The 27863-nt window shown below is 47.1% G+C and overlaps 2 protein-coding genes and 1 long non-coding RNA gene across 19 annotated transcripts; 2 read left to right on the top strand and 1 right to left on the bottom strand.

The window, feature by feature from the left end:
* Positions 1 to 122: 122 nt before the first annotated feature.
* On the bottom strand, positions 123 to 27863 carry ZNF219 (zinc finger protein 219). Of its 7 annotated transcripts, XM_072623656.1 has the most exons (7): positions 27794 to 27863; positions 13603 to 15191; positions 13234 to 13392; positions 3596 to 3681; positions 1933 to 3340; positions 1510 to 1641; positions 123 to 1179 (listed from the first exon to the last, which is right to left on the bottom strand). In XM_072623656.1, the coding sequence occupies exons 4-7, from the start codon at positions 3599 to 3601 to the stop codon at positions 566 to 568; spliced, it is 2160 nt and encodes a 719-aa protein (XP_072479757.1). In that variant the 5' UTR covers positions 3602 to 3681; positions 13234 to 13392; positions 13603 to 15191; positions 27794 to 27863; the 3' UTR covers positions 123 to 565. The 7 variants fall into 7 exon arrangements, with proteins under 7 accessions (XP_072479757.1, XP_072479759.1, XP_072479758.1 ...); XM_072623658.1 differs by lacking the exon at positions 27794 to 27863 and having other exon boundaries at positions 13293 to 13392; positions 13603 to 16597; XM_072623657.1 differs by lacking the exons at positions 13234 to 13392; positions 13603 to 15191; positions 27794 to 27863 and adding an exon at positions 8867 to 8931.
* LOC140513744 (uncharacterized) lies at positions 3680 to 5754 on the top strand. The gene is made up of 2 exons (XR_011970299.1): positions 3680 to 4710; positions 5380 to 5754. It is a non-coding gene; the product is annotated as an uncharacterized lncRNA (long non-coding RNA).
* On the top strand, positions 8414 to 13273 carry TMEM253 (transmembrane protein 253). 11 transcript variants are annotated; one of them, XM_072623672.1, is made up of 9 exons: positions 8414 to 8613; positions 9019 to 9076; positions 10439 to 10534; positions 10753 to 10874; positions 11345 to 11455; positions 11554 to 11610; positions 11854 to 11964; positions 12091 to 12237; positions 12541 to 13273. In XM_072623672.1, exons 4-9 carry the CDS (start codon positions 10767 to 10769, stop codon positions 12595 to 12597), a joined length of 591 nt encoding a protein of 196 aa, XP_072479773.1. In that variant the 5' UTR covers positions 8414 to 8613; positions 9019 to 9076; positions 10439 to 10534; positions 10753 to 10766; the 3' UTR covers positions 12598 to 13273. The 11 variants fall into 11 exon arrangements, with proteins under 11 accessions (XP_072479773.1, XP_072479766.1, XP_072479774.1 ...); XM_072623665.1 differs by having other exon boundaries at positions 9019 to 9420; positions 9953 to 10534; XM_072623673.1 differs by lacking the exons at positions 8414 to 8613; positions 10439 to 10534 and adding an exon at positions 9953 to 10109 and having other exon boundaries at positions 9075 to 9420.

Raw genomic sequence — 27863 nt, 5'->3', positions numbered from 1 at the left:
CCTAGCTGCTTCTGGGGAGCTCTGGGTCCAGTGGACACTGTCTGAGAAAGCTGGCTGCCCATGGAGGGTACTGACTGAGAACAATAGTAGGACATAGGCCGACAGAAGGACACAGTGCCCAGTGCCTTAAGACACCTGTTTATTGGGGTAAACCGGGTCTGTGAGGATCGTACCAAAAATAGCGACGTCTACAGGACCCCTGCTAGGGACAGGAGGAGGGTGGGACCGTCCCCCTCGTACAAAAATAAACTCTCACGGCTATGGACCAGCAAGGACTGGTGGGGCACCCCCTCTAGCGGGCCCCCTCTCCCGCCCTAGGACTCTGCTCTCTGCCCCCACCTCCGCCACTCTAAGGCACTGTGACTCTCCCTAGGACAGGGTGGACACCGCCCTCCAACCCACACATCCCAGGCTGACTACTCCCGGCTCTGCCCAGATCTGCCTGAGGACTGGATGTGGGTTCCGAGCTGCCCCCTGCTGGCTGCCCTACCCAACTACCTCTAGTGATTTCCCGCTCCCTCAAGGCGAGCGCTCTGTCTATGCTACCTGCCCCTAAATGGGCTCCCTACCGCTCCTGCCCTCCCACCCCAGCCCCTGCCGCCTCTCCCGGTCGGGACAGCCCGGGGCTCCCATCCCCATCCTGCGGAGGGCTGGGAGTCAACTCCCCGGACAGGACGCAAGCGGAGGAGGGAGGGGAGGGAGCGGACTGGGGGGGCCTGCGACCCCGTGCCCGACGGCTGTGATGCACTTGCAGATGCAAAGCCATGAGCTCCGGAGCTCCGGTGGCAAAGGGGCAGAAGAGGCAGCGGTGCAGGGAGCCCCCAGCCCCGGCCTCACCTCCGGTCCCCGCCCGCAGGGACAGGTCCAGAGGCTCGGCTTCGCCCCCTCGCCCGTTGCGCAGGGTCCTCCCAGGGCTCACAGGTTTACGACGGGAGGGGGCAGTGGCGCTGGAAGGGAGGCGGGAGCCCATGGCGCCCTCTGCCCAGGTTGGGGGCGCAGGATTGGGTTTGGCCCCTTGGGATGGAGCTGAGCCCCGCTGAGGTGGGGGCGGAGGTTCCGGGGGTGGCCCCGGTCCAGCTCCGCTCCTCTGCTCTCGATGGTGACGCTGCAGGTGATATTTGAGGGAGCCCGACTGGGTACCAGCGTAATCACAGTGTGGACACTTGTAGGGGCGCTCACCTGCAGAGGGCAGAGAACTCAGTAGGGGAGAGGGAGGTGCCCAATGGAGTCCCTTATCCTTCCCTCAACTCCCTTCCCCTTTCATGGACTTGCAGAGCAGAAAATGTGCAGGGTAGTCCCCTCCTCTAAAGATTCAGGACTGCCCTCAAACTCGTGACTCCCACCCACTAGTGAAGTTCCCCCCATAATCCGTGAATCCCCCATAAAACGTCTGCCACACCCATCTGCAGGTCTGGGCAAGAAATGCCCCTCATCCTCCCAAACCCACACGCTTCTCTCTTCCTTCTCCAACCCCTCGCAGGCCTCTGAGATACCTTCCCCCCATCTCACCTGTATGCACCCGCAGATGCACTTTGAGGTGGTGTGCAGAACGGAAGGATTTCCCACAGAAGGGGCAGTCCTTGCCCGAGGCTCCCCGGCCCCCTTCGGGCCGCGCACCCCCTACTAACAGCCCGTTCTCTTCTGCAACACATGTTAAGGAATCCAGTTAAGAGGCTAAGATCCCAGCTGCGTCTCCCCCTACTGTCTCTCCAAACTGCAAACGGGTACTCTACAAGACCCGAGTGGAAAGCGAACGGTAGGGAACAGGGGGCAGACAGAGGGGAATCAATGCTGCCTCCAGGAAGATAAATGGGCAGGTGGGAACTAGAGGTCGGGACAATGGAAGATCTGAAATGCAGAAAGGGAAAGGAGAAGGAAGCACCGCTGCCGGGGAAGGAGGTGTCGCACTCGCTCCTCATTACAGACACATACCCTGGGAGGCTGCAGGCCGGGACTGGCCCCCCGCGGGAGGGGCAGGATGACCCGCGCCCTCCCCTGGCCGTCTAGGAAGTGAAGCCAGCGCTCCCAGGGCCCTGCTCCGAGTCCAGCTGTCCTCCTCCGCTTCCACCACCACCTCCTCGTCGTCTTCATCTTGCTCCTCCAGGCGGGGACGACGCTCCCGAGCCGGGAGCGGGCGGAAGCCCCCGAAGCCCCGGCCAGCCCCAGGCTCGGTGCCCTCCCCGTTGGGCCTGGCTTTCCCTGCGCGCAAGCTCAGGTAGCCCAGCAAACCCGGGGGCTCGCCTCGATCCCCCTGGGGAGGCGCCGGGGCCAACAGTAGCGCGGGGCCCAGGGGCTCGTAAGCCAGCAAGCCTAGGTCAGGAGGGGGAGGAGCCCGGGGAGGGCCCGAGCCGGGCCCGGGCGCACGCAGGGCCCCCAGCTTGCTGGCGTGCACCTTCATGTGGTTTTTGAGGAACCAGGGCTCTTTGAAGCAGCGGCCGCAGACGGGGCACGCGTGGTCGAAGGAGGCCTTGTGCTTGCGCATGTGGCCCTTGAGGAACCAGGACTGGGTGAAACTCTGGCCGCAGACTTGACAACGAAACTCGGGGGGCGCCGGAGGCTCCTCGGGGGCGGTGGCCGGGGCTGGCGCGGGCTCGGGCTCCGGCTCCGGCTCGGGTTCGAGCTCCGGGGCCGCCTCGGACTCCGGCTGGGGCAGGGGCAGGGGCAGGGGCAGGGGCAGGGGCAGGGGCGCGGGCCCCGCCGAGGCGGCTGCCAGGGGGCGCTCGGGGGCGCCGTGCGCTGTCAGGCTGTGGCGCAGCAGCTCCTCCTCCTGGCTGGAGCCGAAGCTGCACAGGTGGCATTTCCAAGGCCGGTGGAGGATGTGCAGGTGGCGTTCACGCTCCGCCGCCGTGCGGAACTTGCCTTTGCAGAAGGGGCAGCGGAAGGCAGGTAGAGTCGGGGCCGGGGCGGGGGCCGGGGCCTGCGCGGGGCGCTCCGGGGAGGGCGCGCCGCCCAGCCGGGCCTCCCGCAACAGGGCGCGCTCCTCCAGCTCCAACAGCAGGCGCGCGGCGGGGCTGCGCGGGCGCTCCGGCTGGTGCGAGCGCAAGTGCAGGCGCAGCAGGGCCCTCTGCGCCGTGCGGTGGCCGCAGTGCGGGCACTGGAAGGGCTGGGCCCCGGGGTGGGCCCGCAGATGCAGCGCCAGGATGGAGTTGAAGCGAAAGCGCTTCCCGCACACCGGGCACGGGAAGCGCCGCCCGCTCCCGCGGCTCTCGGGCCAGCCCGCCGCTCCCATGCCCGCCGGCCCCCCGCTTACGCCCGGCCCGTTGGAGTAGCGCTGCAGGTCCAGCTCGCCTTCGAAGGCCGGCAGGGCAAGGGGGCCGCCCGGGGAGCGAGGACGTGAGCCCTGCCAAGACAGGAGCGGAGGAGTCGGGTCAGGAGAGGATACAAGGAAGAGGGAAGTGGGGAACCGGAAGATAAGAACTGTGGGGGCGGGAAAAGGGAGGATCAAGGGACAGCAGAGCCCCAAGGGGAGAGGAGAGAGGCAGGAATTAGAGAAGCCGAGTAGCATACCTTCCACCCCCCCCCCCCAAACCAACCCCCAACTCTGCTTCCCGGCTCAGGCAGTCGGTGCCCTGGGGGGGGCGGCGGCATCACTCACCTCCATGGGCTCACTTCACATTCTTTGGTGCCAGGGATTGGAGGGAGGAGGGGAAGCCTCTGGTGGAAGCGTCTGGGGCAAGGGGGCTAGAGAGAGAAAGCCAGATTCCCAATATGAGATCACAGGTTTCCAGGTGGAAGACGTGAACTTTGATCACCACAATGAAAAAAAGGGACTCTTCCCCCTCCAAAACTCAATGTAGATGTCCTTTCTTTTCCCCTCAACTTCGGGGGGAAGGGGAAAGCAACCCTTGATCCCCCAGCCCATCAAGCAGTAAGTGAGAATTTCCAAACACAACCCCTCCCTTGCTGACTTCCGCCAGTTATTCTGGAGTCTATCCCATGCAACAATTCAATGGATGGGGAGGGAGTGGGGTCTCATGATTCCCCAACATCTTCCAAGTTGGGCTGGGCATTTCCCTCTCTCCGTCAAGCTTCCCTCAGTTTAGCCATTGCCTATCAAGCTGGCCAAGTCTACCCTTCCTTTTGCCTGAACCCTGTCTTTCTGCCTTTCCCCCTCATTCCCCCTCCCTCTGCCTGGATTCCTGCTCCATTCATTTCCATTCATTACAGAGACTCATTCATGCATGGGAGAGAAACACCTCCCAGCAGCAGTAGCAGCAAGTCTGGAGACAGACAGAGGGGGAGGGGCATGAGGGGGGAAAGACAGAAACAGAGAAGGGGATGGGAAAACAGTTGGGGAAGAATGAGAGCGAAGGGGTTCTTCTGGTCTGGGAAAAGAAATCAGAAGTGGAAAATCCTGATAAAAAACGTTCCCTTGCTTTTAGCACCCTGGAGACTGAGACCTGATGGTACCTCACAACCCCTTTGTCCAGAGCTGCTCCAAGCCAGACTTTCCTTATCTCTGCAGGGGAGAGGTTCCCCCACACAAGAGGAGGATTACACAGGCTCTGAGCTCTACAGCCTGGAGTGTGGGGCAGAGGGGCGGGGCTAGAGCCATCTGCACAGACAAGAGGCCCAGCACATGGTCTGGAAAGGAAAGGGTTAAAGTTTTCCAGGATAAGACTTCAAGGCCTGGTCATCCTTGCTGGAGTGTTCAGGGAAGCTCGTTGCACAGAAAGGAAAACTCAGGCAGCACTCTAGCCTACAAAGGAGGTCAGTGTTAGGGATCTGAGACTGAACACACAATCTCCAAGCTGCAAGGGAACCTAAAGAACCTAACCCAACCTCCTTATTTTACAGATAAGGAAAATGAGTTTCAGGGAGGTGAAGGGATTTGCCTAAGATCATGAAATTAATATTTAGAGCCTAAGTCTATATTCCTAGGCCAAATCTATCTCTGCTATATCATGTTGACTGACCACACCAAAATACAGAATTACCCAAACAGGTAGAAGAGATAACCTGAGATCACCCAGTCTATATTCCTGCCTTTACCCAGAACTGTACTTAACCTAGGACACATTATAAAAAATTTCCCTATAGTGAGGGCTGTGAATCTGAAATGTGTCACTAATGAAGGCTGAGCCATGTTCCTCCCTTTGACTTTTAATAACAGGTAGGACTATCTGAGCAAGGGGAGGATCATTCTTGCATTGAGATAGAGATTTAATGACCTCTGGAGGACCTTGCATGTCCAGAAATTCTATATGGAATGTGCTGAGCCTCCATCTGGGATCTATGACTCTTTAGGCTGTGGGAGCTTTATTATTAGTGTAATGTGGGACAAAGGAATGCCAGTCTGTGGGGTCACTGAGCCCACAGATAAATGTGTCTCACTCCTAACATTAACATTTCTCCCCAAATCCAATTTGAAACCACCAGGAAAAAACCCTTTTTTTTCCTTGGGACCAAGAACCTGAAAGAACCTAAAGAGAGTTACAGTTAGTACCTCTTGGGTTTGGGAGAGGAAGCAGAACAAGTGAAGCAAGATTCAGTACCATGGAGAGTACAATGGACTACCAGAGGGGTACCTTTGGCCACCTCAGCACCACAGAAAAGAAAATGGTATACATCAGAGTGGCCATGTTTGTCCTCTCAACACCAAGAGAGGGCACTGAGAACCAGAAAGAGGGCAATCTCTCATCTATACACCAAAGAAAAAGTGAGATAGTAGAGGGGTCTTTTGTACTTCTAAATGCCACTGAAAACATTTTTAAATGTCATGGAAAATAAATGAAACTGGATTAATTTACTAGATATGAGGAGCAGTGTCTCCATCAATTACAGTTTGTACATCCTGGTATCAGTAACTGAAGAATCTGTTTCTTAAAGCTGTCACATTCTGGAGCTCTCTTGGGGATTCCAGAATATCCTGGTATTGAACCAATCTTGTATATTTAGAGAAACCAGATGATAAGGGGTGGGGATCCTGAATGTCCAGAACCCATTAACTACCAGACATTTTGTGAACTTCCCTCCCATGCCTCCTAGGCCCTGAAAAGATTCTGGAATTCTTGTCAAGGTGCAAGAAAAGCAGGACCAGAGCTCAAAAGGCCTGGAAGAAATTCACTTTTAGGAAGGAGAAACTATCACAGAAGGCAGTCTTCAAGGTGGTGATGGGGAAATATGATCTCCAAGTATAATAATATTTCAAGAGTGCTTAGACATATAAAAGGGCCCTAAATAAACACCTAAATAATCTAAAATTAGAATTCACCAAGGATTTTCCTAAATAGATCAAATTCTCCTAAGAAAATAGTGACCTGGAAATGAACAGAGGCCAACCTAGGTCCACTTTGATACCATGAGCTATCACTATACTGTGGTCCTCTGAATTTATCCCAATCTAAAACTGTATTAGAACAGTCCTAGATTCTTTGAAACAGGGCCTGAAGTCCCATAGAAAGCTCATGGATGTACCCCCTAGGTATAACAGCAAAGTGTATTTCCCATAAAGTTTGGACTAATTCAAGGCTCAAAGGTCATGACTGATACAATGCTGATCTAGAAAAGCAACTTTCCATTCCCACTCTCCACCCCTTTCCCCGTATATACACACAGACCTTTTCTGTCCCTGACAACCCATAAATGTTTTTTCACTGGTATAATTCTAAAGAGGTCATATGACTTAAGACAGGAATCAGTAACTTAAATTGTTTGCCATACTACTGGCCCCCAAGTGTAGTATAGTGGGAGAATTGGAGATTTAGAAGGACAGGGACCTCCAACTATTAATGGATAGAGAGGGGCAGATACAGGGAGATGGCATGTAGAGAGAGGCAATGACCAAGATTGGCCCTCATGCCATCCTTCAGTATTAGATTGCCAACCAGTGACCTAGGATCAAAGTGCACTCTAAGTTAGTACTTTTAGGGTCCAGTAACATATATATTTCAAACTTGTATTATAAACTTGAACTCTCCGTAGAATCCAGACCCCAAATCTGCCTGAGAGGCAATGCTGAGGCTAAATTGCTCACAATAGGGCTTATAAGGCAGGGGGGTGGGGTGAGGAAATATCAGCCCAGGGCCCTACTGACTACCCCAGTCCACCAGCAGTTCAGATGCCATGGTTCCCCCTCAAGACCATCTAAACATGCGTGGCTAAAGGGACCCAATGAACCAAGGCTTTGGCACCCCTCATGATAGGGGTACTCAGCTTCAGTATCCCTAAGCATAGAGTAAAGGTCCTCTCTTTCCAGATTCACTGCTCTGGGGTGGGCCTTCATTCTGGGACCTAAACAGTACAGGAGGGAGTAAGATGTACCAATTTCAGGCCACAATCAGTGGAACTGCCCCAGAGTCTTGGCCTTCACCCAGACCCCATCCTGACCCGATTCTGGTGGTTTCACAAGGCCTCCTGATTGACGAGGGGATGAGACTGGTGAAACCCCTAGGTTCCTACAGCCAAAGCTGACTATATCCTGGTTGGAATCCCTCCACTAGATGGGAGCCCCCTGCCCCGGATGGAAGTCTGAACAGCCTTCGGGGGGGAAGAGCCCCCTTGCTGTCCTGCCAGTACTTGGATTGGCAAATTGGACTGGGCTCTCATCAGGTTCTCCCCACCCCCGCCCCAAACCGAGACGGATGAGAAGAGGTGGGCAAAACGATTGGGGGCAGAGTCCTGGAGGGAGCGGCGAGGGGCTCGACTAGCCCATCTCGGGAGAACAAAAGCGGAGCTTCAGCCGCTGCCTCGGCTGCCGGCGGGCCGAGCTCTTTGTGACACTTTGTTTGGGACTCGGAGAGAAACAGTCCTTCCCCCACCCCCAGCTCTTCCCTCCCACCCCCACAGCCCGGAGCCGAGAGGTCGGATCCTCGCCCCCTCCCCAGCCCCAGGCCCTACCTACCTGTGCCCCCGATCGCCCACCAACCCCCGGGTCCCCAACCTCGCCGGCCCCGCGCCCCCGGCTCTCCGCTCCTCTTCCCTCCCCGCCCCTCCGGGCCCCTACAAAGACGCTCGCTCCCCCTCGCCTGGCCCTTCCTCCGGGGTCCCCGCTCCCCGCGCCGCCCCGACCTGGACCCCACCTCTCTCGGGGCCCCCAGCTTCCCGGGCCTCCCCGGCCGGCCCCCGCTCCGGGAGCTCCGGGCGAAGTTTGCTCGGGGCCGAGCCGGCGCCCCTCCCCCGCCCCCGCCCCCTGCACCTGCTCCGAGCTGGGCGCGGGGAGCGCCCCCCCCTCGGGGCTGGGGGGTGAGGAGGGGGCCTGGGGCGGGCGCCGGGATGGCGGATGGGGGGGAGGGAGAACGGGAAGGGGGGAGAGGCTACTCACGAGCCCGGGGCGGCGGCGGAGCGGGCGGGCGGGCGGCGGGCCGGCGGCGCGGGCGTCAGCGTTACGTGGGGCCGGGGGAGATGCGCTGGGCCCCGGCCCCCCCGCCCCCGGCCGGGCCCGGCCCCCGCCCCCTCCCCCTTCTCCGGTCCCCCCGCCCCCGCCCCTGGCCCGCATTGTGTGGGGCAGGAGGCGGCCCCGGCCATTAGCATGCGGGGGGCGGCGCGGCCGAGCTGGGAGCCGGGCGGGAAGGAGAGCGGGGTCCCAGGGACTGGGGAGCCGGGGCTGGGCACCTCGGTGCTGGGCAGAGAGAGGCAGGAGCGAGCGATGGAGGGAGGCTAGAAGATGGCCAGGTGATGGGGCTCAGCAGCCGAGGGCTTTCAAAAAAGGTCACCCGCCTCCTCCCCCCGAGCCTGCCCGCGCCCCCATATCTCGGCAGGACTGCCCCTTACCAGGCATTTAGTTTCCCATCATTTATCTGCATAGTGTCTAAGTGTGTGTGTGAGTGTGTGTGTGTGTGTGTGTGTGTGTGTGTGTCCGCGCGCGCCTGGGTCTAATCTAGTCCCTCCTGAACTGCGTTGTAGTTGTTCTGTACCCGTCACCCACCTCCAATCCACACCTTCGGCTCATCTTCAAAGTTAAACAATATAATAACTAGTTTACGGTTATATTTATAAAGCTATTATTAAATGCTGTAATAATGGCAGTCGCCCCGGCATTGGCCCTGGTGCGATTCCCCCTTTACATCACAATTCTAGGCCGTTGAGGAGCTGCACACAGCCATCAAACCTTACACGCCACCCTGCAGGCAGTTGTGTATCCTTTCCCCATCTCCCCACCCCCCAACATCCCCATATGCAGCCCCACAAGCAGGTGCCTGCTCCCAGCCATAATCTTTCCAGCATGTTGGACTACAAGGAAAACATCACACTGAATTACAGAAAGCCCAGGAAAGCCTGAGAATAAGGTGTGGTAGAGGGAGGTGGTCGTCCCAGTACTAGGGAATGGCAGGAGGAGGAAAAGAAAAAGAAGGTAAGAGGAGAAGAGGGAAGAGAAGGGACCTGATCCAAGGAACTGATGAGAAAGCAGGGACATAGGTCATAACGAGGACACCGCCTTCAGCTTATTTGTCACAGCCTGGAAGGGGTGAGATTTGGCAGGTAAAAACAGAAGATATGGGAGGAAGAAGGAAAGCACTGGAGATAAACAAAGAAAGGTTAGATTGGGGAGAGATGGCAATGGAGAGAAAAGGCAGTACAAGCAGCTGGCTGCAGTGGAAATAAATAGTATTGGACTGGGAGCCAGGAGTTCTGGGTTCTAGTTTTTATTCCACTACTTTCTTTCTATGTGGTCTTGGGAAAGTGAACTAACCCTTCTGACCCTCAGATTTTTTATCTACAGAATTAGAGGGCATTGGGACGCAGTTGACGGAGTTAGATAATCTTTAAGGTCTATTCTAGCTCTACCATTTTATTGTAGGAGTCTGGGAGTTTTTCTAGTCAAACCCCTTCATTTTGCAGATGAGCAAACTTGGGGCTGGAGAGGTCAAGTAATTTTATTCACAAGTGGTACACAAGTGGTAGAATGATAACCTGAACCCATGTCTTCTTGACTCCAAATCTAGTGCTCATTCTACTCCACTCTGCAGAGAGATGAGGTTACCAACTGGAGAGTCATTTTCTCTCATTTCAGCTCAGACTATTGAGTACTAGAAAAAGCAGGAACAGTGAGTACACAAATGTAAAAATCTGGGTTGGAGCAGACTATATGGGGCACCTACTGAAGTCATGTTCCTGAAAGAATCTGGAGTGTGAAGAAAACTACTTCTTTTCCCACTTACTTCACTGAGGTAGATAGAAGGCCAGAAAACAGTGGGGAAGAAGGAGAGAATGGATATGTAATTTGTGAGATGGAATTCTAGGGTGGTTCATGGAGAGGGGATTTGGTGGAGATCTGGAGATCTGGGAAAATGGGAATTGAAAAAATGGAGATGAAGAGGGACTGATTAGGGAGGCAAATATATAGAAAATAAAACTGGAAGCATATGGGACCTCCATTGCAGAAAAGTCTGTTGGAATACTGGTGACTTCCTATCCCTGGTTATCTCCCTTCACCCCAGCAAGTCACAAGGACTTTTGCCCTGGCCCCACCCTATCCTTAACGAAACTCTCTTGAAAGGACAAGAGTGTCCTTCAAGTTTTTCATTCCCCGGGGTCTACAGTACCAGAACAGCCAACTGTTTCCTGCCCATCCGACGAAGTCACCAAAGATTCGGTATGTTTGAGTCAGAGAACTTAAACTCCCTGGAGGGAGTATAGGTTGGAGGTAAATAGATGGGTGGCTGAGACAGCAGGCTAAGGGTAGGGACAGCCGAGCATGTCCCTCTCAAAGATGAGCCTAGAAAAAGGGTAACTTCTCTGATCTAGATGACCCAGGGCTCCCTAGCGTGGGAGTGTTATATCCCTAGGACTAATGCTGTGCAGTCCCTCTAGGTTCCAGCAAAGTCATGGAGGAGAGAAAGATTCAGTCTTTAGAAGAGGAGAAGGCAATCCGGGAAGACAAGTTGAGGCATTGGGCCCAACACAGAGAAAGTGGGCGTCTCCTGGTGTTATCGGTGAGATTGGACTTCCGGAACCCCTAGAACTCCACTATACCCAACAGTGTCCCCTCTCCCAGGGAATCAGTCCACCCCTCATTTCCCTTTCTCTGTTACCTTCCCTACATACCCTTCTCCCCTTTTCACCTGCACCTCCAAAATGAGAGGAGGGACCGGGGTTGGCACAGTAGAAAGAGAGACCTAGATTAGTAATTAAGAAATGTGGGTTCAAAGCTTGGCTCCAACACAGCTGTGCGACACTGAGCAAGTCACTTCCCCCCAGAGAGCTTCAGTTCCATCTATAAAATAGAGATAAAAATACTTGAACTACCTATTTCACAGGAATATCATAAGTAAAGTGCTTGGCAAACCTTAACCACTATATAAATGTGAGCTGTTATTATGAAGAGCATGAAGGAAAACAAAACTGAGAACTACCACCTGTTACCACACTGTCTGTTCTACTTCTTCTCACCCTCCCAAATCAGGTGAGCCAGCTCTGGATGGCAGTGGCTTCTGTACCCTTCGCTGTTACCATTTCTTGCCTGGAATCAAACTGTCACATGAATATAGCACTACCCCTCTGGCCAGGAGCTTCGGTGAGACCCAGGAAGTATGAGGGGAGCATTAGCATTCAGGGAGTCATCCCTCCCACCCGTTAGACAACAACCCAACAATAACTCCTCTTAACCTTCAGGGTCTGCTTACTGGGATCTTGACACTAGAACTTCGAAGAGCACCCCGCCTCTGGAAGGTGAGTAGGGGTCCTGAACTCAGGATTCCCCAGACACCACTGGGCTGATGACTAAGCTGACGAGATCCATGGAATCAATGTTTCCACTTCTTGGTAGAGATGGCTAAGACAGAAGAATGGGACAGATTGCTGGGGTTAAGGTTTAAGGTTAAAGATGGGAAGAAAGTGGTGGGGCAGATCATCTGGGCTGGGTGGCCTGCCCTTTGTTTGGGGCAGGATAGGATCAAATTCACTCTCTGGCAGGTGAGAGTCATGATGATATTCAACTTATTTGGAGTGATCCTGGGACTTGTGGTGGTGGTGGTCCAAGGAATAAAGCTGGCCTTGGGTCCGGTACAGTCAACCTCCTACCAGGTACCATGAAAGGGGAAAGGGAATGAGGGAGAATGATTGGAGGAGAGGTTGAAGTAGGAGGCAGGAAGAGTCATTTAGTGGAAAGGGTAGACTGTAAGTCCCATGCCCGGCTCCATTTGCCTGCAGGGGGTTGGCTTGCTGGTCCTGGAATTGAGTGCAGAGGCCTTCATCCTAGGTGGAGCTCTGGCCTCTGCCTTTGCCCTCCTCCTGCTGAGTCAAAGAAAACCAGGATGCTGTGGTGCTCGGAGACTGCGCTACCAGGAGCTACAGGAGGTACTAGAATGGGGGAAGATGATGTTCCCATTCAGTGACATGGGGAGAGGATAGGCTCCTAGATAAGGGCAGCAAAGTCTGGGGCAGGGCCTTCCAGTGCTAATCCACCTATGTTTGGCTATTTAGTTCCAGTCATGGGGTATCTAACTTGGGAAGGGGGGAAGAGAGAGAGTTAGAAGCAGCCAAGGTTTCTGAGGAAGAAATAGAGAAAGCAAGAGGCCTCCCATTCCCACTTCTTAATCCACCCTCCTCCCCTCACTAGCTGCTGTCTCCTGACAGTTCACAATTGTGTCTGCCTTTCAGGGCCTCTCTGAAATGGAAGAAATTAAAGATACTGAAAATATTCCCTCGGAACCTTGAGTTGCAGCAAATGAATGCGCAAGGAGAGGGGACCAGAGGAGTACTCCTAGAATGACTGAGGAGGATGGACCCAGTGATTCCTCTATCACCCTGTGCGGACGTTGATGCCTTGAGAAGGGAGCAGGAATGGCTCCTGTAACCCCCATAACTGGGACGTGTGCTCCCTGCATTCTCCTCCATCAACCTCTACTGCCGGGAGGTTGGAATCCAACCAGAGACACCGGAATGCCAGCTAGGGAGGTGATCACTTCTTCAGTTTGGCTCAGCCATGGACATGGATTTTCCCTTTCCCTGCCCAGGCAGATTTGTGCTCGGGACTGAGTCCTCCTCCCCCAGGGGGTGGCTAACCGCCCGCCCCAATTCCCAACGCTGTGAAAGCTTCCCCATTGCATCCTGAATTCCCCCGACACTTGTTGCTGTCCCATTTTACGTATCTGTGTCTCCCCCAGCCATGGTCTGATTCATCCAGCTCTCAATCTGCCCCTCTCCCCCCATCCTCATCCACTCTTGCCCCCAGTTCCTCCCAGCGGGCTCCGTTATCCCCTGCATCACCTTCCCCCCTCAGCCGCAACCTGCCCAACCCTTTGCTAAGGAAGAAGGAGACGAAGAACTACAAATCCCAGCAGATGCCCTTACCGCTTTGCATGCTGGGAAATAAAGGTCCTTCTCAGTGCAACTGGGGGCGATACGGATACCTTGAGTGACGCGCGGCGCCGGAGATCTGCCCATCGCGGTCCATCCACTGGGTGCGCGCAGACTTCGCTCGGGTCCGGGGAGCCAATGGGCTGGAAGAAGCTGGGCGAGGCGGGGGAGGGGGTAGAGGTGTGGGGTGAGGAGGAGCTGACGTGGAGCCGACCTGCATCGGGGCGGAGGGGCGGCCGGAGGGGCAGCGCTGCCCGAGGGTGGCACGCGTGCCCGACCCCTACCCCCCCGGGCCGCCCCCCCACCCCGCCCCCGGCCCCGATGCGCGAGGAGAAAGGGCTGAAGATGTCTCCAGCAGTGTACCTGGCTCAAAATGGGGCTGCCCTGGAGCGAGGAGGAGGAGGAGGGGGTGCGGACGGGGCGAGGGCAGGGCAGCCACCCCAGCCCCCAGTATCAGGGATTACAAGCGCCTCCTCCCCCGTCCTGGGCAGCGGCTGGGGCAAACATTCGGAGTCCTCATTTTACAGACCGGGAACGTGGAGAAAGGTTTCCTGCCGGGGTCCTTGGCACCACCCCCATGCACTCTCTTCTCGCCCCAGCCTCCTCCCATCCCCCTCCTGACGCCCGGCTCTGGTTGGCCGCCTTCATCGACCTTTGATCCAGACGTTCCCAGCGCCAGGCTTTTGAATCCCCCGTGCCTATCACAGTCGGAGCACTCTCCATCTCCCGCCTCCCTGCCTCCGGGAAGGCCGTCATCCCGCACTCCGGAATGCCTTCCCTCCCCTCGCGGTTGGGCTCCGATGCCACCCTCCTATCTTCCCCCCGCCCAGCTTGGAGTGTTGTCTTCCTGCTCCAGTGCTCTTTAAGCACTGGTTTCCACCCCCCTCCCTACCTTGCCTGTACCTCTGTACGTGGGTGCCCTACACAAGGAAATGGCCAACCACCGCGGTATCTTTGCCACGAAAACCCCAGATGGGGTCTGGAAGGGTCGGAGCCTGAACCAAAACATCCCCCTCCCCTGTACTGCCCCACCCTGAACCCAAAAGCCGCCCTGGGGATAGTGGCATTAAATAATGGCATTAAAGGAGAGGCTTTACCCCGTTTCACCTCCGTATCCTAAGGGCCATGGGACTTTTCGATTTCATTTGCCGCTGACTTCCCGTATCTATTGTTTCCCCTGTTAGAATGTGAGCTCCTTAACAAGGGGGACTTATTTTTCTGTTTGTACCTGCTGCATTGAACACAGTGCTTTGCACATGATAAGCGCTTAATAAGCGTTTTATTCGTTCATTCATGCTTGAGATCAATTACCATTTGTTTTTGTCTTTAGACCCAGTTTCCAGCGTTCTGCCTTGCCCGTAGTAGGCACTATATAAATGTCGAATTTACAACAGGATGTTGCAAAGATATATAAAGCTGACAGGCAGCAATCAGGGAGCAAAGACGAATTTTGAAAAATAGAAAGTTCACAATGCGATTAAAATGTAGAACTCGAATAAAAGTTTACATTCTTCTGTTTTCATAATAAACGCATTACAAAAGATCTCATTTTCATCCTTACAAGTTTCAGCCAAGTCCAATCATCAACCCAGGTAACATTATGGTTAGTGTTGCAATCAGTACAGGAGCAACTGGGGAGAGCCATACCAGCTGGAAAGGAAACACTCCAGATTTACATCGTGCTCAGGCGATCACAGAATTACCCTCACTCTGTCTCATTTATTCTTAAAAGAGAGTGAGAACAGAATTCTAGGAGTATTGTCTCCGTAGCATGAAAATAGCTAAAGTCCAGTCCTAGGTCATACGCGCCAGGATAACAGTTGAGACTCCCCTTTCATGGCAGCTTGATAATATCAGTGTTCTTCTGGCCAGTTTTGGAATAATCTTCATTCAGTTCCATTACACAGTGAACAATCGAGCACTTCCTATTTGCCAGACGCTTTACTAGACTGCTGGAGGCATAAAGACAAAAACAAAACCATTTCTGTCCCCAAGGAGCTTACATTCTGCTGAGTGGGACACAGCATGTACAAATTCCTTTTACCGGAAGGATGGTGCATAAGAAAAGCTGGGGAGGGGGTGGGGAGCAGAGGGCAAACCCTTAAGGTCAAGCTTGGATATAAAGAAAATAGTGCTTGTTTTCGGAGATCTCTGGCCCTGGGAATCTAGAGAGGTCCTGTCTGTAAAGGGCGATATCATCAAGAAAAAAAGAGCTGGAAACAATAATTTCTAAAATATTAAATGATGGCTAAAAAAACCCAAGAATGAGAGTGCAGAATATCCTCTTAAACTACAGCCACAGCTCTTGATAAGATAAAGAATTAGTGAAACTCAGGCTCAAGCCAAGAAAACGTGCCATGACCATCACAATACTGGGACCAAAAGATTCCAAATGTACTTCAGGGAAAACAAGAGTTAATCTCTTGGTGTGAGCAGATGAGCAATTGGAGCTCGTTCATTCTTATGGTTATGCTCCCATCTGCTACTGCGGTTTAGTTGTGGTTTAATCACATGAACCACTGAATTAAAATTTAGAAAGAAACTTTGCCCACACCTATTAAAGGAGCACTGATGTGGGAGTCACTTAGACATAGGTCCTCTGTTGGACATTCAAAGCCCTTCACAGTCTGGCTGCAGCTCATCTTTCTTGGCTTCTATTACACTTTGCTCCTTTTCACAAACTGCATTCCAGCTAGACCAGAAGGCTCACTGTTCCTCATACACAGCACTCAGCCTCTCATCTTATGCCTTTGCACAAGTCCCCCATTCCTGGAGTGAACTCACTCTTCACTCTGCCTATTAGAATCTCAACCTACCTTCAAAGCTCAGGTTAAGTATCACATCCCACCTGAAGGCTTTCCTCATCCCCACAGCTGTTTGTGCCGCTTTCCCCCAACCCCAGGGAAAAATTACTTCAGATTCATTCTGTATAATACATTATTTCCTACAAAGAATACAAGTTCCGTAAAAGCAGGGACTCTCATTTTTGATTTTTCATTCCCCATTTCACGAAGAGCTTGGCACATAGTATATACTCAGTGGATGCCTCTTGATTGCTTGACTGACAGTCAAGATTTCATCGCTATCAAGTCACATGCTTGATCCTGGTTTCCTCATATGGCATATGGTGTTGGTTGGTCAACAAACATTTATTAAACACAGAGTAGTTTCAGGCACTGTGCTAACCGCTTTACAATATCTCATCTGATCCTTACAACTCTAGGAGGTAGATACTATTATTCCATCCCACCCTACGAATGAGGAAACGGAGACAAACAGGTTTAAGTGACTTGCCCAGCATCACACGTCTAGAGAGTATCTGCCATCAGATTTGAACTCAGGTACCGCTTAGCTGAAAGGCAAAAAAAAGTCTAATGTGGGAGACCATTTTAAAACTACATACAAACAAGATACATACATGAAAAATTAGAGATAGTCAACAGAGGGAAGGGCTATCAAGAAAGCCTTCTTGTAAAAGATGGGATTTTGACTGAGACATGAACGAAGCCAGAGAGGTCAGGAGGTATTAATGAGAAGGGAGAGTTCCAGGTATGGGGACAGCCAGTGCCTAGAGTTGAAAGACTGAGTGTCTTGTGAAAGGAGCAACAAAGAGGTCACTGTTACAGGATGATAGAGCATTTGTAGAGTGTAAGGCATAGGACTGGAAAGGCAGGATTGCTAGGTTATGAAGGGCTTTGAATCACAAAGGATTTCATATAGGAAATCACTGAAGTGGATTGAATAGCTGGGTAACATGGTCAGAACTTGGGCAGCTAGGTGTCAAAGTGGATAGAGTGGCCCTGGGCCTGGAGTTTGAAAGAACTGAGTCCAAATGTAGCCTCAGACACTCATTAGCTGAATGATCCCGGGCCAAGTTACTTAATCCTGTTTGCCTCAGTTTCCTCATCTGTAAAATGAGCTGGAGAAGGAAATGGCGAACCACTCTAGTATTTTTGCCAAGAAAATTCCAAATGGGTCATGAAGAGTCAGACATGACTGAAGAACAAAATGGTCAGAATTGCACTTTGGGAAGGTCACTTTGACAGCTGAGTGGAAGATGGATTGGAGTGCAGAAAGATTTTAGGTGGGTAGAACAACCAGAGGTTATTGTAACAGTCCAGGCATAAGGATGAGATCATGTACCAAGGTGATGGCAGTATCAGCAGAGAGAAGGGGGCATAAAGAAGAGATGTTGGAAAGGCAGGACCAATAGAACTTACCAACAGATTGAATGGCAGGTGGGGATGAGGAGAGAGGTAGGAATCAAGGATGGCATCTAGACTGTGATCCTGGGTGATTGGGAGGATGGTGGTGTCCTCCATAATAATAGGAAAGTTAAAAAGAAGGAAGGACTTAGGGGAAAAGATATTTAGTTTAGACATGGTAAGTTATGGTGTTAATAATACTTTTCCTTTCAACCACAGTACGGTTCTGTGAAGATGAAATGAGAAAACATATATGAAAGTCCTTCAAAAATTTAAGTGCTATACGCTTGTACTGTGGACACTGGAAACTACCAGGGATATGAAAAACTGGGTACTTTTGCCTTGACGGCTTCATGTTGCCCACACGATTTTGTAAGTTCATCTTGGCCTCTCTGCTACCTTCTGAACAGTTCAGTTGCATTCCTTGTTTTGCTCCCATGTACCACGTTGCTCCCTTTCTTCCCTAGAAAACCCTGATCTTTAAAAAATTCCTTGGTGCCTTTTTTCATATTCTTCTTCTATCTTATGTTCCTTCCCAACATCCAGTGCAACAACTTTCTTAATACCGTAGACTCTGGAGATCACTGATATTTTGATTTATTTGCTGACCAACTGGGATCTCACCGGAAGGAATGACTATGAATGCAGGCCCCAGTGATGTCAGAGATTTATCTTCACTAATTTCTTTCCTTGTTCCAACCACTGGGAAGATTTCCAAGAAATTACATGTGATCAAGAGCTTATACAAGTCCAGATTTGATCTGTATTCAGTCACAATGTGGTATAGTAGAAAGAACTCTGGAATCAGGAGACTGAGGCTCTAGTCACACTGTACTAACTGCCTGTACAAATCTGGGCAAGTCACTTAAAATTCTCTGGGCCTTAGTTTTCTCACCTGTAAAATGAGAGAGAACTTTTAAGATCTTACATTTTTAGAAATTATCCAATTGATTAAGATTATTCATTAATTATGAGTTCATTAACCTTTCCTGATTTTAATTAACACATCTGAACTATGGAAAATCAGATCTCAAAGCTTGCTTCATAGACTAAGTGTGGTCCTATTGTTTTCTGAGAAAGGATTCTGCTAGAAACAACTTACTCACTTCAGAAGAGCATGGTTCATAATTTCATTGCCTCCCATCTCCAGGCTATGTCCTCTGCTGCCATCTCGTGGTCTTTGGGCTGTCCAGACCCAGGTGTATCCAAGAGGTCTTCAGTTCAGGTATAGGTGTGTTCATTAGCTCACTCTTTTACCTTCCTCCATCCATCAATAGGAAGTACTGTTCCCCATACTGTGAGGCACTCTGGCAGTATGTTTGTAACGTAGGTATAATGTGACCGGAAACGTGATACCCAAGTGAAGTTTCATACTAGGTTCTAGCTTCCATTTCCCAAAGTCTTCTTATCATCTAGGGCTAGGCAGTCATTTACTGGTTATGTTTACATTTTAATCATCATGATTCTTTGGTATGGATGATCCCTCCTCTCATGTAGACCACATATCCTATGTACCTCAGTACATGGTCTTCATTAATTGCTTTCCTTGTCCCTTAATTATCACCTGGTGGTCAATGTGGTGATGAACCTATCTGTACTCAGCTAGGCTGGTCCTCGGATAATAGAAAAATGGTCCATCTTCAGACCTGCACTTGAAGTTGTTTCACTTTGGAGAGCCCTGCCAAAGTTTGTTTTGAACTAACATAGCCTTCAAGAACCAAGGGTAACCTTAATGCTGCAAGCAATGAAGTATTGTAATAGGTCTTGGTCCAATGTAGCCAAAGCAGTTCTCTTCTCCTATTCTACAGGTGGCTAATGCCTTCTTGTGATGTCACTGCACTGCTCCTTCTGAGCATGTTCCCCGTGGGTCTAATATGGCATGCAATCTCTATAAAGTTGTGTACAATCCAACTTCATGACATTTATCCTGAAAGCTGTTGAAGATCTCCATTCTCCATGTTCTGTTCACAAAAGTGCCCAAAGCAAGTAACTCTTTGTAGCAAAGAAAATCTTGTATTATGACCCGAATAAAGTACAAAACCCGTGCCAAGTCAGTAGTATGAGTTGATTCACCAAAGCAATTAAATAATATATATTTTCCTTTTGAAGTATTGCATGAAGTTAAGTTGAAGGCTAATTCATGCTGCTAATCAGTTATGGTTCTTGAAAGAGGTGGTTGTTTGCATTTTGAAATGTTATCAGGGTCCAAGCATCCTACAACTTCGACAATGCATTCTTTCACAATTTCTACATCACTGAACAGCTTCCCTTTTTCCTGAGTATATAAGTTAATTTATAAGTTGCTTCAGTATTATTTCTAGGTCTCTTTGCTGCTTAAAGAATTGTCTTTGCTTTTTCTTTTCATCTTTTAATTTCTGCAATATAACATTTCACATCTCTCTAATGTAAAATATTTTTGGTCCTTATGAAAGTTATAATGCTGATGAGCACTGAATTTCTTTAATGCTGACACTGAAGTATCAAAACGCAAGCAAATCCTCTTATCTTTAGCAGAAACAAGATAATATTACAATTCCCAATACTCATTAAAAAAAAATCTGTTTTCTTCCTTCTACATTCTCTTGGTCTTCTTTGACATGATGGGCTGTTAAGCAGACAGAATTTAAAAATATTGCCAATCTGTGCAACTATTCAAAAATTCTACTTCAAACAGAAACACAGTGCACCGTTGTCAAAAGCTGACAGTACACCAGCACAAACTCTTGCCAGCTAGCCTCATGTGGTAGTGGTGCCAGCCAGACAGCAGAAGTTAGAACTAAATAATGAGCATAGCAGCCATCCATTTAGCCCATGTAGTTTACTAATGTTCTAATTGTGCTGGTCAAGCAGGGAGGATTATTTCATTGAAACTTATCTTATTCTTTGGCATTTTAAAGATGTTCATTTTAAAAATAAAATAAAAATATAAAAGATGGACAAAAATGTATTAATAAAAATAAAAAGATTTGTTCTGTGAAATTTGGATTCAGTCAAAAGGCCTCACAAAGATCTAGAAGGTCATATGTGGCCTTAAGGCCACAGGCTCCCTGGTCTAATGTTATTTGAAATGAGATTTCTGTTTCTATCTTTTCCTGCTGGGCTTTATTGGTAATATGTAGAAATACTAATGAATTATGTGGGTTTATTTTATATAGTGCAACTTTGCTGATATTGTTGGTTATTTCAAAGAGTTTTTTTAGTTGATTCTCTAGGATTCTTTAAGTATAACATCATATCATCAGCAAAGAGTAATAGTTTTGTTTCCTCACTGTCTATTCTAATTCCTTCAGTTTCTTTTTCTTTTCTTAATGCTATTGCTAGCATTTCTAATACAATATTGAATAATAGTAGTAATGGGAATCCTTGCTTTACCCCTAATCTACTGGGAAGGCTTCTAGCTTATCCCCATTATAGATAGTGCTTACTTATAGTCTTAAATGCTACTTATCATTTTTAAAAAAGCTCATTTATTCCTAAGCTCTCTAGCATTTTTAATAGAAATAGGTGTTATGTTTTGTCAAAAGCTTTTTCTGCATCTGTTGAGACAATCATATGATTTTTATTGGTTTTGTTATTGATGTGGTCAGTTATAATGATAGTTTTCCTAATAGTGAACCAGCCCTGCAATTCTGGTATAAATCTCACCTGGTCATAGTGTGTGATCCTTGTGATATATTACCGTAATCTCCTTGCTAGTATTGTATTTAAAAACTTTGCATTGATATTCATTAGGAAAATCAATCTATAATTTCCTTTCTGTGTTTCGGCTCTTCCCAATTTAGGCATCAGCACCATATTTTTCTTATAAAAGGAATTTGGTAGGACTCGTTTACCTGTTTTCTCAAATAGTTTATATGATATTGGAATTAAATGTGCTTTAAATGTTTGGTAGAATTCACTTGTGAATCCATCTGACCCTGAGGATTTTTCCTTAGGGAATTCATTGTTAGTTTGTTCAATTTCTTTTTCTAAAATGGAATTATTTAAGTATTCTGTTTCCTCTTCTGTTAATCTGGGCAATTGGTATTTTTATAAATATTCATCCATTTCACTTAGGTTGTCAGATTTATTAGCCTAAATTAAACAAACTAGTTTAATTTCCTCTTCATTGGTGGAAATTCACCTTTTTCATTTTTGATGCTGGTAATTTGATTTTCTTTTTTAAAAAGTCAAATTAACCAATGGTTTGTCTTTTTTACTGGCTTTTTCATAAAACCAAATCTTAGTTTTATTTATTTCTGAACTATATCTTTTGATCACCAATGCTATGTCTTCGTCAGAGATGTCACTCTAGCTTAGGGTAGAAATTCCTTGTAGGTCCCTGTTTAATTTCAGATGGCTTATAACAAGTAGAAGGTTTTCCACTAACAAATTGCCAAGGGCTTTCAGAATTTAAGGTCCCAGATTTCTCAACTCTGAAACTCTTCTGCTCTCCCATGAAGATGAATGTGAGGTCAAAAAGCATAAAATAAAATTAAGCCCTGGAGTCAATCATCACCTCCTACTAAAGACCTTCCTGGTCTTTCCTACACATACAAAGCAGCAAAACCTTTTGAGATTTTTGAATCCACACTTAACTAAACTATCTGGGTTTCTAGAGGAAAAAGTTCCCCATGAGGACATATTTCTGTGCTACCAGGGTAACATCTAAGTTATGTGTTCCTTCCTGGGTATCTCATTTTGCAAAACAGCGTCCAGGTACTGCCTCTGTTTAGGATTCTGGTAAGGGTATCGTTTATGATGAGAAAGGGTCTCATGTTCACTATTTGTTCTGAAACTCTGCCTTATCATTCTACATGTGTGTTCTGAGTGTTCAGAATTAATGTTAATAAACTTTAAGAATTAATAAATGTTGTACAGGAACATCCTCCAGCATTAGAACACCTTTCTTAGTTAAATCCCAAAGCCACTTTCCTCCTCCTCCTTTATCTCTCTTTTTCTGCCATCCAGAAGGGAAGGGCCTTTTTATATGTCTGTATTTTTGGGTGTAGGAGAGAATTAGACCCTAGCTCTAGAATAGTCAGGGCAGTTAGGTGACCCAGTGGATAGAGTGCCAGGCCTGGAATTAGGAAGACTTGAATGCAAATCCAACCCCAGACAGTAGTTGCATGACCTTAAGCAAATCACTTAATGCTATTTGCCTCAGTTTCCTCATCTGTAAAATGAACTGGAGAAGGAAATGATAAACCACTCCAGTACCTGTGCAAAGAGAACCCCAAATGGGGGCACAAAGAGTCAGACACAACAGAAAATGACTTAACAAGAGACTAGCATAGTTAGGCCACAAGTAGATTGGTGACTAGAAACAAAATTTTGGCTCACAGGCAAGTCATTCCCAAGATCGCAGTCAATGACACCATGCTCTCAGGCCCTTGTTCAGTCATGTCCTATCATGATCCCATGGACCATACTGTCCACAGAATTTTCTTGGCAAAGATACTGGAGTGGTTTGACATTTCCTTCTCTAGCAAATTAAGGTGAACAGAGGTTAAGTGACTTGCCCAGGGTTACACAGCTAGTAAGTATCTGAGGTTGGATTTGAACTCAGGTCTTCCTGACTCCAAGCCCAGCACTCCATCCACTAAGCTGCCTCACCCGCACTTAATAGTAGTGGGGGAAAACCTCTAAAAAAAGTTCTGCAATCATGTCATTAGATTACCATCTGGGAGTCACATCCCTTGGATTAGAGAGGTAGTGTTCCATAGGGAGCTATGCTCATGCAGACTGTGTGACCCTAGGCAAGGCACTTAATTTTCAGTTTCTCAGATCTGTAAGGCAATAAGTTGCACAATAGGTACTAATCTACTTCAGTGGAGGGAGTTTCCTCATCTGGAATTCCCTATACCAATTAAGCCATGCGTGGGGTTAAGAAATAATGTTTTGGATAGGTTTCTGGATAGTGTCACTAGGTTACATAAAATCATTCCCAGTGTTCCCTGGTGAGTTGGCCCTAGGCCAAACCAAGAAATTCGTCTTCCAAGTCTTCAAACTCTCCTCTTAGTAACCTGCCTCTCTTTATACGTCCCCTACATCCAAATGCTCTGTACTTCCATGCTTTCCAAGACCCCTCGTTTTAGAGGAGGCAGAACTATGGCTTAATTATGATGAAGTGATTGTAAGAAAACAGATTCAGAACCGGAAGGGTAGAGTCAAACCTTTCCCCTTCTACAGATAAAGAAACTGAGGCCTATTCATTTCTAAAATATATAGAGAACTGAGTTAAATGTACAAGAATACAAGTCATTCCCCAACTGATAAATGGTCAAAGGATATGAACAGGTAGTTTTCAGAAGAAGAAATTAAAGCTATCTATAGTCATGTGAAAAAATGCTCTAAATCACTATTGATTAGAGAGATGCAAATCAAAACAACTCTGGGGTACCACATCATACCTATCAGATGGGCTAACACATGGCAAAAAGGAAAATGGTAAAAGTTGGAGAAGATGTATGAAAGTTGGAACACTAATTCATTGTTGGTGGAGTTGTGAACCGAACCATCTATTCTGGAAAACAATTTGGAACTATGCCCAAAGGACTATAAAAATGGCATACCGGTTGACCAGCAATATCACTTCTAGGGCTGTATCCCAAAGAGATCATAAAAATGGGAAAAGGACTCACATGTACAAAAATATTTATAGCAGCTCTTTTTGTGGTGGCCAAGAACTAGAGATCGAGTGAATGCCCATGAATTGTGGAATGACTGAACAAGTTGTGGTATATGAATGTAATGGAATATTATTGTGCTATAAGAAATCATGAACAGGCGGACTTCAGAAAAACCTGGAAAGACTTATATGAACTGATGCTGAGTGAAAGAAGCAGAGCCAGGAGAATATTATACACAGCCCTAGTGCGTGATGACTGATTTTGATAGACTTAACCCTTCTCAGTAATGCAAGGACCTAAGACAATTCCAAAGGACTCATGATGGAAAATGCCACCTACATCCAGAGAAAGAACCATGGAGTCAGAATGCAGGGTGAAGCAGATTTTTTTGTTTTGTTTTGTTTTCTTTCCCATGGTTTCTCCCATATATTATAATTCTTCTATGCAACATGACTAATGTGAAAATGTGTTTAACAGGAATGTACATGTAGAGCCCATATCAGATTAAATACCATTTTTGGGGAGGAAGGGGTAAGGGAGAAGGAGAAAATTCAAAACTTATGGAAGTGAATGTTAAGAACTAAAAATAAATTTAAAAAAGGAAACTGAGGCCTAGTATTAATAGAAATTTCACATGCAAATCCCTTGTTCATCAGCACTAATAATGAGTGGGTCTGGTGAGCCACTCTTTAAAGTGAAAAAGAACTAACAAAAGGAATAATTGTATTGGTGGGGTAAAATTAGAAATGTATTTGAGAAGGAAGAAAAACTGGAACCATTTCACAACTAAGTAATGGTATGTGCTTTAAAATCATTGTGAATAACAACAAATAGTCTTTAGATAAAAATGATATGAACATCATTCTGACATGAAATAATCTAAAACTTTTGATTTCAGCAGGTGCAGAGGAAGTAGGACAATGGACAAATTTCTAGGGTTCCTTATCTTTATATATGATTGAGCCTTAATTACCTATGTAGATAAAGTGATTTTTATATCCCTCCCCTCAAGTTGTTTATGACAGCCTATACTGTATTAAAATAGCAAAGAAGTGTTACTTTTATATTATGTCCTTTGAAAAAAAGAAACATTGCATGTTTACACTATTTGCTACAGTTCTTTAACATTCTGGATAAAGGCCATCAGCTGAATGGAAAAGACAAAATAATTACTATTTATTCATTATTTCTGTTCTACGTTTTTAGAATGAAGCTTTCAATTTAATACATTGATTGCTTGAAAGCTGTGGTAGCTGTTTCAATGCACTTTATATATTTTTAGAAACCAAAATAAATGCAGTTAACTATTTAGTATATTATGTTAAACCAGCAGACACAAAATATATGCATGTGCTAAGTACGTGTGTAAGTGTGTTTGTGTGTATAGGGAAAGAGGAAAGATTTTAAAATAGGTTTACAACTAGACATGGTATCCACCCAAATATAATTTCTCATATTCTCTTTTTTATTGTAAGGTACTTGATTGGAAGATCTCAGTTGCTGCTGCTTTATACAGAAAATGCCATGTTCACTAATTGTGAATACAGGAAAAGAGCTTTTTCATGCTGCTTTGCTTAAATACAAATCACAGTTCTGTAATCTGTACCATATGTAACTATTCTTTTCTTTTGACTGTCATTTCAAAAGCATATATATGTATATCTGATTATTATCATGAATTGTTAATGCTATAAAACAAAGGGTAAATATCCAATATTCTCCTATATAATAAATTCTCATGACTTAAAAAATAAAATTAAAATTAAATAAACTGAGGCTCAAAAAAGGAAGGTACTTATCTTCCTTCACACAGGATGTAAATGGAAGAGTTGGGATATAAACCCAGGGCCTTTGACTCCAAATCCATTGCTTTTGCCGCTGTACTTCCATGAAATTTAATCAATTACTAGGCATATACCGCCTCCTCAAAAGATCAAAGTCAGGAAAAAATGTCTAAAATATATCAAAATAGTCATGCCCAAACTCTTGGTGGTGCTATGAACTTATGAATTATTGCAGGTAAAGAAATTATATGATGACAGGTAATATACAGCTATAATTTTTATTGCATAATTAATGACTAATGGAGGAGGTAGAACATGTTAAGAAGATGAAGCTGTCATCTGTGTTTCCTAAGAAAATATTTTTCAGAAAGGGAGAGATCCAATTAGGAAGGAAGGAGAGACTTGTATTTCTTCCAGCAAAAGGGGGCAGTCTACCCTTTTGGGGCCCAAGCCAGTCCCAGCTAATCTAGATTAGGAAACAGCGCCAACCAATGACTGTCAAGAGTTCAATGTTAAGGCTTGTTGTGCCATTGTTATAGATTGAAGACTTTATTTTATTTACTGTTACTTTTGGTGTTTCTTCCTCCTGTGCAAATTGAAACTTTCTACACAATTTATTAGTTGCCTCAAATGAAAAATGCTTTATCAATTTTATAATAATCTGATCTTAAATTAGTCAGTTCATCAATAATCAATAAACATTGGTTAAATGTTGAATGTATGCAGAGCTGGGTGTGGGGGTATATGTACTTAATCCTTACTATTGGAGGGACTAAGATAGATGGATCACTTAAGTTTAGGAGTTGTGAGCTGCCTAGTAGGGTTAAAGTCAATCAGTCCAACATAAATACAGTAAGCCCCTGAGCCAATCTATCTAAGGAGTGACCAACAGGTTCAGGTCAGAAATGTAGCAGGTCAAAGCTTCTATGCCAGCAGCAATGGAATAGAGCCTATAAATAACCACTCCACTTCTAACTTAGGTGAGATAGGAAGACCCAATATCAAAAGAGAGGAGAAAGAAATAGAGATGAGAGATACAAAGAGAAATACAGAGAAAGAGACAGAGAGAGTAGGTAGGCAGAACACTTTGCTAGGCACTGTGGGATATACAAAATTTAGTTAAGAGATGGTTCCTGTCCTCATGGAGCTTATAGTCTCATATCAAAGAGACCATCAAATTAAAATAGACAGCTATAATATAAATTACATGATCGATACATTGTAGAGTTACCAAACAAAGTGACATGTGAAGTTAAGTGGAGAAGGTCAAGGAAGACTTCATATTTAAAAAAAGGCATTTGAGTTTAACTTTAAAAGGCACGGAGGAATTCAGCACCTCCCTTCAGAGTGGAGAATGACCACTTATTGCAACAATGTTCATTTACTTTCCAAAACAAAATTGTTTTCAAACAAAAATATTAATTTGTAACTTAAACCTGGCCATGTTTTGACTTTAGCTAACACAGGAAAGATGTGGAAATTAAAGGTTCTAAGAAGAAACAAATAAATGGCCAAATAAATACATGAATAAGTAAAAGATATGTAGGAATTCCATAAAAGAAATAGGACATTCCAGGCATAAGCAATTATGAAGGGGTAAGAGTATGAAGTATGAAGTCTAGACTGGCTTGGCTGGAGGGTAGAGTGCATGAAGGAGCATGATATAATAATAATATAATAAAAGCTAGAAATTTAGGTTAGTGACAGATGGTAGAGAGCCTAAAAATGCAGCCAGAAAAACCTGGAATTAAATAGTGAATAAAATGATGGCCTTCAATTTCGGAGAATTGAGTGCTAATCCCACCTTGAACATTTAATAGCTGTGTTTCCCTAGGCAGGTCATTTAACTGCTCTGTGTCTCAGTTTCCTCATCTATAAAATTAGGGGGTTGGACTCAGTAGCCTTCAAGATCCTTTCCAGCTTTAAATATATCATAATATTGTAAGAAAATGACCTTTTAAGTAAATGACAGTTCACTTGTATGGGGCAGAAGTTTGTTTCTGAGAAAAGCAGTTGCTGATTTA

Source organism: Notamacropus eugenii, chromosome 7, assembly GCF_028372415.1.
Source record: "Notamacropus eugenii isolate mMacEug1 chromosome 7, mMacEug1.pri_v2, whole genome shotgun sequence".
Taxonomy (NCBI): domain Eukaryota; kingdom Metazoa; phylum Chordata; class Mammalia; order Diprotodontia; family Macropodidae; genus Notamacropus; species Notamacropus eugenii.
The sequence above is the reverse complement of the archived record's forward strand: the minus strand, read 5'-3'. Positions and strand labels throughout refer to the sequence as shown.